This window comes from Cyprinus carpio, chromosome A10, assembly GCF_018340385.1.
Source record: "Cyprinus carpio isolate SPL01 chromosome A10, ASM1834038v1, whole genome shotgun sequence".
NCBI lineage: Eukaryota > Metazoa > Chordata > Actinopteri > Cypriniformes > Cyprinidae > Cyprinus > Cyprinus carpio.
This window is the reverse complement of record NC_056581.1, coordinates 9,976,209-9,986,771: the sequence shown is the minus strand read 5'-3', so window position 1 is coordinate 9,986,771 and position 10,563 is coordinate 9,976,209. Positions and strand designations below refer to the sequence as shown.

At 42.8% G+C, this 10,563-nt stretch overlaps 1 protein-coding gene across 1 annotated transcript; it reads right to left on the bottom strand.

Annotated features, from left to right (window-relative positions):
• Nucleotides 1–6,434: 6,434 nt before the first annotated feature.
• On the bottom strand, nucleotides 6,435–10,130 carry LOC109097977 (leucine repeat adapter protein 25-like). The gene is made up of 2 exons (XM_019111605.2): nucleotides 9,346–10,130; nucleotides 6,435–7,899 (listed from the first exon to the last, which is right to left on the bottom strand). The coding sequence occupies exons 1-2, from the start codon at nucleotides 9,598–9,600 to the stop codon at nucleotides 7,636–7,638; spliced, it is 519 nt and encodes a 172-aa protein (XP_018967150.1). The 5' UTR covers nucleotides 9,601–10,130; the 3' UTR covers nucleotides 6,435–7,635.
• Between the last annotated feature and the right edge of the window lie 433 nt (nucleotides 10,131–10,563).

The following is a 10,563-nucleotide window of genomic DNA, read 5'->3' as shown; positions in this document are numbered from 1 at the left end:
AAAATATATCAGTTTCTACAAAAATATTGGTAATACTTTTAACATTTTAGGGTTTCTTAACTAGTTGCTTAAGCATGCATATTACTAGAATATTAGCCATTTATTAGTACTAATTAAGCACATATTAATGCCTTATTCTGCATGACCTTATTCTACATCCCTAATCCTACCCAATACCTAAACTTAACAACTACCTTACTAACTATTAATAAGCAGCAAATTAGGAATTTATTGAGGGAAAAGTCATAGTTAATAGTGAATAAGTGTTTCCTTTTCTAAAGTGTTACCAAAATATTAAGCAGCACAAATTATTTCAACACTGATAATATTAAGTAATGTTTAATGAGTAGCAAATCAGCATATTAGAATAATTTCTGAAGGACCATGTGACACTGAAGACTGGAGTAATGATGCTGAAAATTCAGTGAATAAATAATTGTTTTTTTTAATTTTGTAAAATAGGAAAGTTATTTAAAAAATTTTTAGAAGCTTAGTTAAAAAAGCAGAAAGAGGGGGGAAAGTATAGTTTTTTGCCATAATATTTATGTTTAATCAAAGGGCAGAAACTGCATTTTTTTATTTTTATCATTTAGATGTGACTGAAAAGATACACAAGTCTTGGTCTGAGTTTACTTTTAATAGACATACCGCATATCCAACAATATCTTGTACATCTGTGTTTTATTTATAGAGGCATGAAAAGCTTTCTAGAGGAACGCCACATCCTTCATCACTTAATCACTCCATCATACTAAATATATGCAGTTTATCACACTGTAAGAAAGATAGTGTCTCTGAATAAATGGTATGCAAAGTGGAAAGTACACTGGGAGTGTTTCAGTGAGCCAAGAGCAAGGTTTTGACACCTGACTGGGGCTTGTGGCGTAATGACAATTGATCAGCTCTGTACGACTGCCCAGAACTTTGTTTCCTGTGTCTACCTGCAAAGACTCAAACAGAAGACCACTTAGACAAAAACATTTCATAACTCTTTGGTTTTCTTTGAAGAACACTGACAGCAGCTGCAGTGAGCATAGAGGTTTTAGACATTGTGGTTCATCCACGTGCTCAACGTCAACTGAAATACATGTCATAGATTAAACCAAGGTTATATATGGGTGTGAGTTAAACAATTAGTAAGTTAGTGTTTTTTTTTTATTTATTAAAATTAAGTTTAAAATTAAATTATTAAATTAGTGTGTGTGTGTATACTCATTATATATACTGTATATATATATATATATATATATATATATATATATATATATATATATATATATACATACATACTTACTGTCACAGCCACACCATCTACACTCCCTGAATCAGACACTTACGCCACGCCCACTCGTTCCCAATCACCAGCATTCTGAACACCTGTGCATCATCACCAGTGCTACACATAAAGCCCTCAGTCACCATCACTCAGTGTCTGGTCTTGCACCGATCTCCCTACTTACCTGAACGCCCTTCGTCAAACCTACCTGAACTGTTTACCCTCTTCATCCTCTTCTGCCTACCTATTCCCATCGTCTTCGTCGGAGTCACCATCTGTATCACCATCACCGTAAAGGAAAGTTGTGTTACCACTGTTTGTCTACGTGTCAAGATTCACCTGTGTCTGAAACCTCTGATTAAACTTTAACACTTTTGCACTGAATCCTCTGTGTCCTCGTCTGTGTCTGACAGAAGACCAGACCTCATGCAGAGCTCTTCAGACACAGGCGAGGACCGCACCGCGGATCCCTTCACTGAATTGGTTCACGCTGTACGGTCCTCACTCATGCAACGCCCCTCACCTGCTGTCAACTGCTCATCGCCATCCAACACCGCTACAACTCTGGTCACTTCTTCAGTTGCCCCTGCGAGTCCCATGGCCAAACCAGCGACATACAGCGGCGCGGCGGAGGATTGCAGCGGGTTTTCTGCTACAGTGTTCACTCTACCTGGAGTCCAACGCTCACCTCTTCACCACCGAACGCAGTCGAGTTGCCTTTATCATCAATCTGCTCACAGGTAAAGCTCTCCAATGGGCCCAATCTCTCTGGGAATCGAATTCCTCTGCTACTGGATCTGTTACTGATTTCTGTTCCCAGTTAAAGTCTGTCTTTGGTCAACAAGCATCTGAATTATCTGTCCATGATCAACTGTTTACAATTCGCCAACAGCGAAATGAGTCCGTGAGTGATTATGCGGTTCGCTTCCGTACCCTCGCTTACATCAGCGGTTGGAATGAAACGGCCTTAATCACCGCCTATCGCCACGGTCTATGTGAGAAAATACAAAGTTTGATTGTTGTATATGAAGATTCACTGGGACTGGAGTCTCTAATCCAGAAATCCATCAGAGTCGCCCAGAGACTCACTGCATGTAGACAACTCACTCCCGCTGTATGTCCTCCGCCCGCTCTACCATCTGTAGCTCCTCCAGCACCTGAACCCATGCAAATAGATTCACACCATCTATCTACATCAGAACGTCAGCGGAGGATTAACACCGGGCTGTGTCTCTACTGTGGGGGAGAGGGACACCTATTACCATCATGTCCCGTCCGACCTCCACGCCCAGCGGTGAGTACCATCCATCTACCACCTCAAACTGCTCAATTGATTCAAACCTGGGTTACTCTAAGACATCTCCACTCTTCTATTTCAGTACAAGCCCTCATCGACTCCGGCTCAGCGGGGAACTTCATCAACCAGCAAACATTAAATCGTCTAAGTGTCAAGCGTCATCGAAGCCCCGTTGAACTCAGAATCACGACCATACAAGGAAAGCCGCTGGGCCGAGGTCATATCCGCTATTTCTCCCCCACAGTCATCCTCCGCGTGGGTTCCCTGCATGAGGAAGAAATCACGTTCATGGTGCTGGAGGAATCCACCGCAGACATCATCCTGGGACGCCCCTGGCTTAACCAACATCAACCACACATCCATTGGCCCACAGGTGAGATCCTGAAATGGGGAAAATCCTGCCATTCTACCTGCATCACTCCACCAGTTAAAGTTCCCAAGGTCAGTCAATCCATCAAGAAGTCATCCCTACCGGTCCAGTCCACATCAGTGGAAAGCCCCGAAACTCAGGTGGAACATACCATCCCTCCAGAATATCGGGCGTTCCAGGATGTGTTCAGTAAGCGGTTGGCAACGAAACTTCCACCTCATCGGCCATGGGACTGCGCTATCGACCTCCTGCCTGGAGCAACCCTTCCCAAGGGACGAGTCTATCCTCTGTCCATCCCGGAGCAGAAGGCCATGGAGGAGTACGTACAGGAAGCTCTCGCTCAAGGATTCATCCGACCATCTACTTCCCCTGCCGCTTCCAGCTTTTTCTTCGTGGCCAAGAAGGACGGAGGCTTGAGGCCGTGCATTGATTATCGCCATCTCAATTCTCAAACCGTCAAATTCAGCTATCCTCTTCCCCTGGTCCCAGCTGCCTTGGAACAACTACGTGGAGCAAAGATCTTCACAAAAACTGGACTTGAGGAGCGCCTACAATTTAATCCGTATCCGGAAGGGGGACGAGTGGAAGACAGCTTTCATCACTCCTTCCGGGCACTATGAATACCGGGTCATGCCGTATGGGTTATCCAACAGTCCTTCCGTCTTTCAGAACTACATGAACGAAATCTTCAGAGAATACCTTAACCAGTTCGTAATTGTCTACATCGATGATATCCTCATTTACTCCACATCCCAGGAAGTACACATCCAACATGTCATCCTTGTACTCCAAAAACTCCGGGAACACCATCTGTACCTCAAATTAGAAAAATGTGAGTTCCACACGCCCTCAGTCCAGTTCCTTGGATACATCATCGGCCCACGTGGCGTGAAGATGGACCAGGGGAAGGTGGAAGCCATCACACACTGGCCCCAACCTGGCTCCATAAAAGAACTCCAACGCTTCCTGGGCTTTGCCAACTTTTATAGGAGATTCATCAAGAACTACAGTTTACTCAGCTCACCTCTAACCTCACTCCTCCGGAACCGGCCCAAGTCTCTGTCCTGGAACCCCATGGCCACTGAAGCTTTCCACCAGCTCAAACAAGCCTTCCAGACCGCTCCGATCCTAGCTCATCCAGATCCCAACCGACAGTTCATAGTAGAAGTGGATGCTTCATCGACCGGGGTCGGAGCGGTACTCTCCCAGCGGCAGGGGGATCCTCCACGACTCCATCCATGTGCCTTCTTCTCGAAGAAGCTATCCCCGGCGGAGCAGAATTACGACATAGGAAATCGGGAACTATTGGCTATCAAGCTGGCTCTGGAAGAGTGGCGTCATTGGCTGGAGGGAGCCAAGGTCCCTTTCGAGGTGATCACTGACCACCGGAACCTGGAATACCTCCGTGAAGCTAAGAGACTGAATCATCGCCAAGCTAGATGGGCCTTATTCTTCACGAGATTCGACTTTAAGGTCACGTATCGCCCTGGCTCCCAGAACAATAGAGCTGATGCTCTATCCCGCCTTCATCAGGCAGACCCAGAACCAGAATCTCCCGAACCCATCCTCCCTCCAGCCATGATTGTAAGCCCCATTCAATGGGACCTTAATCGTCTGATTGAACAAGAAAACCATCAACACCCTGCTCCGCCGGGAGGTCCAGAAGGGAAACTCTTCGTCCCTCCTCAACATCGGATTACCCTTCTGGACTTAGCTCACACCTCTCCGGGATCTGGACATCCAGGCAGGAGGCGGACCCTCTCGTTCCTGCAACAACGTTACTGGTGGCCCTCGATGAGTCAGGATACCTCCCGTTACCTCAAAGGATGCTCAGTCTGCGCCATAGCGAACACCCCTAGGAGACTCCCGGAAGGTAAACTGGTGCCTCTGCCCATTCCTGAACGTCCATGGACCCATATAGGTGTAGATTTCATGACTGACCTCCCCCTTTCTCAAGGAAATACTTGTGTGCTGGTAGTAGTCGACAGGTTTTCAAAATCATGCAAACTCTTACCTCTCAAAGGACTTCCCACAGCGTTTGAAGCGGCAGAGGCACTATTCCACAATGTGTTCCGTCACTTTGGCATTCCAGAAGACATCATCTCCGACAGGGGTCCCCAATTCATCTCCAGAGTCTGGTCAGCTTTCTTCCGCCTCCTAGGGGTATCCGTCAGCCTCTCTTCAGGATACCATCCACAGACCAACGGCCAGACTGAGCGGAAGATCCAAGAGATCGGGAGGTTCCTGAGGGTCTACTGCCACCGGAATCAGGACTGTTGGAGCCAGTACCTACCCTGGGCAGAATATGCACAGAACTCCCTCCAGCAGTCTACCACCGGGCTCACCCCCTTCCAATGTGTCCTCGGATACCAGCCTCCACTCTTCCCATGGTCGGGTGAGCCCTCGGAGGTCCCAGCGGTGGATCACTGGTTCCGACAGAGCGAGAGGGTCTGGGACTCGGCTCACGTGCATCTCCAGCGGGCAGTTCGGAGGCATAAAGAGCAAGCGGACGCTCGTCGAAGACCTGCGCCACAATACCAACCTGGACAGCTGGTCTGGCTCTCGACGAGGGACATCCGCCTCCGGCTGCCCTGCCGTAAGCTGAGTCCTCGATACATCGGACCATTCAAGATCGAACGGCAACTGAACGAAGTGACCTATAGACTCCAGCTACCAGCACAGTACCGTATCTCACCTTCATTCCATGTCTCACTCCTCAAAAACCATTCACTGAACCTTTGTCTCCTCCATCCACAGAGCCTGGTGATGATGCCGTACCTCCTCCTCCCGCCATCGAAGAAGACAACAGCATCTTCCGGGTGAGAGCTATCCTCGACTCTCGACGACGGGGTCCTCAACTGGAGTACCTTGTAGACTGGGAGAACTACGGCCCGGAGGAGCGTTGCTGGGTTAATCGTAATGACATTCTGGACCCTAGCCTGCTCACCGACTTTCACCGAGACCATCCAGACCGCCCCGCTCCCCGTGGCCGTGGTAGACCCCGTCGTCGTTCAAGATCCCAGCCGTCAGGAGCCGCCCGTGGGGGAGGGGGTACTGTCACAGCCACACCATCTACACTCCCTGAATCAGACACTTACGCCACGCCCACTCGTTCCCAATCACCAGCATTCTGAACACCTGTGCATCATCACCAGTGCTACACATAAAGCCCTCAGTCACCATCACTCAGTGTCTGGTCTTGCACCGATCTCCCTACTTACCTGAACGCCCTTCGTCAAACCTACCTGAACTGTTTACCCTCTTCATCCTCTTCTGCCTACCTATTCCCATCGTCTTCGTCGGAGTCACCATCTGTATCACCATCACCGTAAAGGAAAGTTGTGTTACCACTGTTTGTCTACGTGTCAAGATTCACCTGTGTCTGAAACCTCTGATTAAACTTTAACACTTTTGCACTGAATCCTCTGTGTCCTCGTCTGTGTCTGACATATATATACATACAGACTTGATAAAACCCAAAACTAGAGTCTAATTTCAGGAACGCAAATATCAGCTAGCTCAAAATCTAGCAAAAAGACTTGTGTGTGTCACTGATTGTCCAAAATTAAAATGAATCAAACTAAAATGTAAATTGTTATAGTATATTGCTATTTATTAAATGCTGTAGACTTACATATAGACTTGATAAAACCTGAAGCACAGTAAAATGACAGGACATGCAGTCAACGTTACTGTAATTATAGTAGTTATGGGAAGAGTTTTTAGTAATGCCTGGCCTGTGTCTGAGCTTGTTCCTCCCCCCTCTCTCTGGTGCAAAAGTAGCAAGCAGTATTACCTAATAAGCACAAGAGTAGCTAGAACCATTTGTTTATACTTGCAGAGTAATGACAGAGTGATTCAGAAATATCTGAAGGAGCCTCAGTCTAAACATTTAAATTTAGAATAATTGTTTTAATCAGATGGCATGTATCTGGTATGACTCAAAGATTAACATTAAAGGAGAAGAACCTAGCAATCTTCTTTTGCGATATATGGCACCAAGACGATGGAGAGCACAGATGTTTCCCGAAGCATCTGTAACACTCCAGGCATCATGTCTCAAAACAACATCCGTTTAGAAACTTTAGAAAGTAAATGAGTGCCACCTAATGGCTGATGTGATCATATCTGCACTGGACAGCTATCTTGAACATCTTGAGCACATGTTTGAGATGTTGGTGAATAAAATACCAGACAACAAAACATTTAGCTAAACTATAAAGAAAACAAACCACTTTTAAGTGCTTTTGTGAGACCACCAGGAAATGTTTACATGCTTTATTATTACTTTTTTAATTTTTTTTTACAAAATGCACATTCTGCATTCAATGATTACCTTACTAATGAGAGACAGAGGTGGAAAAAAATTATATTGTATAATAAAAAAAGTATCTGGTAAGTGATATCTCAGTACATATCTGACAAATCTACATAATATAATGAACATCCTATACCGCACTGTTTCTGGCTACATCCTCTTCCTGTCAGTCCTCATCCGGTCTTTATGACTTCACAGGCAGTGAAAAAGCAGCTTTTCATGGTTCCCCTGAAACAAACTTACAGTCACCATTGTAATAGTATCCTACAAAAATAAAGACCTTGTTACATTTTGATTCTTATAGAATCCTTCAAACAATGGTGTCATGTCTGTCACAGTTTATATCGATGAGGATCATGGGAGATTGGATTTGTTTAAATGGGGATGTGGAAGGAGTCTTTGATCCACTGGTCTCGGGAGTTCTGAGTGGGCTGAGGAAGTGATAACAGCGTCTCACTACTCTCCCTTTCATGTTCATCTTCCTCCTCTTCATCTTCAGAATAACCATTTTCGGTGTTGAAGGAGCACTCACACAAAGAGGAGGAAATGTCCTGGAAAGCTCCTTTGTATTCCTGTATAGACTCATAAAGAGACCACAACTGGCAAAGCAAAGACATGTCTAACTGTCGAAGTCCAACCTGCAAAAGACAAGAACATTTAGCCTGTGGACGTTCAGATATATACTTGAATTAACATTATTAAACACAAAAAAATATAAGTGTTCAAACAGTTATAAGTTTGTGTGATAAAACTGTAACATAAAGAATTCATTTTTTTTTTTAAACAAAACTGTCAATGAACTGTTAGTGAAAATGTGAATCAAATTGTTTTCATTTATTGAGCTACTCAAAATGCAGGTAAAAAGCAATTCAGACCAAAATGACTGTACAATAATATTTTTCATACAAAATACAATTTAAAATACTTATTTATAATATACATGCATAATATATGACCAGTGTTGGGCAGTAACTACTTACAGTAATAACATTACTTTTTGCAGTAACTAGTAGTGTAGCTAATTACAGTTTTCAGTAATAATATTACAGTTACCATCTATAAAACAGCTCATTACTTAGTAACTTTTGATGCCTCAACCCCTACTGATTTGAAATGCAATAATTGACTCGCACAGGCACATGAGGTCACAAGTGCATCAAAAAAAGCTTGGAATATGGAAAAGCTTACATTCAGGGAATGGAAATATTGCCATAACACTGATTTTGTCAGGAGAAGAATTGATCTGAACACAGATCTGCAAGTTGTGGCATTACATGGCTTTCCCACCTACATCCATCTGATCCCCATATAAATTATATTACTACAATTAAAAATCTTCTGAACTTGTGATTTCTTTTGATAAAATACTTCATGAAATATAATCATATTTGGTAACAGAGAAATTATAGCTACAATTAGCTTCAAGCTTCACATGACAATACAACACCTTTACTTAAAAGTCACTATCAATCATTGAGTGTTTGTAAAAACTTGGATTTTGGACAAATGATGAGGCAGAAATTTATTGTTATTAACATTTAGGAAGAATTTTATGGGGAAGATACAAAATTATAACTTCTGTGGGGTGTGAAGGAAAAGTAATGTAACTAGTAGTGTAACGAATTACTGTTGCTGAAAAAGTAATAAGTAATAATATTACTTTTGAAAGGAGTAACTAGTACTGTGTAATAAATTAATTTTTTTTGGAGTAATGAGCCTAAAACTGTATATGACTAACTTGTTTTTCAGTTTTGAATTAAGCCATTTTAATTTAGATTTTTTTGTTGAGCTCAAAGTCTAAATGTCTATGTGGTGTAACTGTCCAGAGATTAAAATATGGGAAAATGATCTTTCATTATTTTCTAATCTATTATTCTTATATATATATATATATATATATATATATATATATATATATATATATATAGTAATGTTTAAACATACGTAATTTCAAAGACCTTGGATTTATTTTTATTTTTTTTTCATTTTTATAATTTCATTTTTATAACATCTATATAATTTATAATGTGTAGTCGCCAGTTTAGCACACATTCAGTGAGGGTCACACAGGCACGCGCACTCACCATCTCTTTGCGAAGCACGGCCAGCGCTGCGTCAAGGCTCGCGGGTTTACTGCGGCCAAGAGAGTCGCTTACTCTGGACTTGCTGATGTCCGCCTGGATGCGCGTCCTCTTGCTGTAGACCTTCTCAATGTCCCTCCAGGACCCTCCGCTCGAGTTTAAGATCCCGCTCAGTCCTTTAGGTAACGGAGGCAAGCCTTCAATAGAACAGACGCTTCCAGACGGACAATCCACTGGACTGGACTGAAATCCGTTCATTTCCGATTTCGCGTTTAAAATAAAAACCTGAGTTTAATCTCTTCTATGCCCGGTGTTGTTATTTTGTTCATTTATTTTTAACACCACCAAAAAAATCCAACCGAGAAGAAAAATTGTCTTTCTATATAAAAAACAGATTGTACGGAAGGTGACCTTATACTGCAACTATCACGTCCAAAAAGTAATTTCCGGTAAATAAACAGAAAAGTAACAATCTATGCGCGATTCCTCATATATAACTGTAACTTGTAGCTCGTTTTCAACATAACAGAAATAATTTCGCTCTGATAAACTCTTTGACAATCTTTGCTCTTTCAGGAGGTATTAGGTTTGATGCTCTTCCTTATTTGCATTTCGTCGTAGCAACGCATAAATCTAACGTTGGGAGATAAAAACAAAATCCTACGCTTAGATTATAAGCAAAGCCGGACAGGAAACCCTGGAGAGAAGATGAACGCGCCCCGCTTTGTTTTCGTTTAACGTTTTCTTTTGTCTTGTACAACGAAACCTCGCCCACTGCATCTCTCCGCCCAGAGGTTAGGTGTTTTTCAGAAGAGTGAATGAGAGGGGCTTGTGTTTGAGTGGTTGTAACTTGACGAAAGAGGCGTAACTTGAAGTTGTCCAAATCACACAGAACCACGCGAGATGTCAAAACGAGATTTTGTCGGGCTGCGTTCGAAACCGCATACCCTTTAATTAGGTACTTAATTTCAATAAGAACTAATTTAACGAGCGATAAAAGAGTACATACTCTACAGCCTGAATGCGTATTTGTGTATGAAGCATTAATGCGATTTAGATATCATCATCCGCTATGTTGATCATGTGACCTACAAAGTTAAAACGAGCGTAAAAACTTAAAACATATGAGTGAAAGGTTTAATGAATGTATTTGTATCTTGATAATGAAGATTGTAGTATAGCCAATACTGTTAATTTAAGTTTTATATTTTTAACTCCACT

What these genes read in the sequence shown, in the direction of transcription:
- LOC109097977 (XM_019111605.2), bottom strand. Translation starts at nt 9,600, where the DNA reads ATGAACGGATTTCAGTCCAGTCCAGTGGATTGTCCGTCTGGAAGCGTC. An exon ending in CCGTGCTTCGCAAAGAGATG is followed by an intron (nt 7,900 to 9,345) that starts GTGAGTGCGCGT and finishes TGTCTTTTGCAG; the next exon opens with GTTGGACTTCGACAGTTAGA.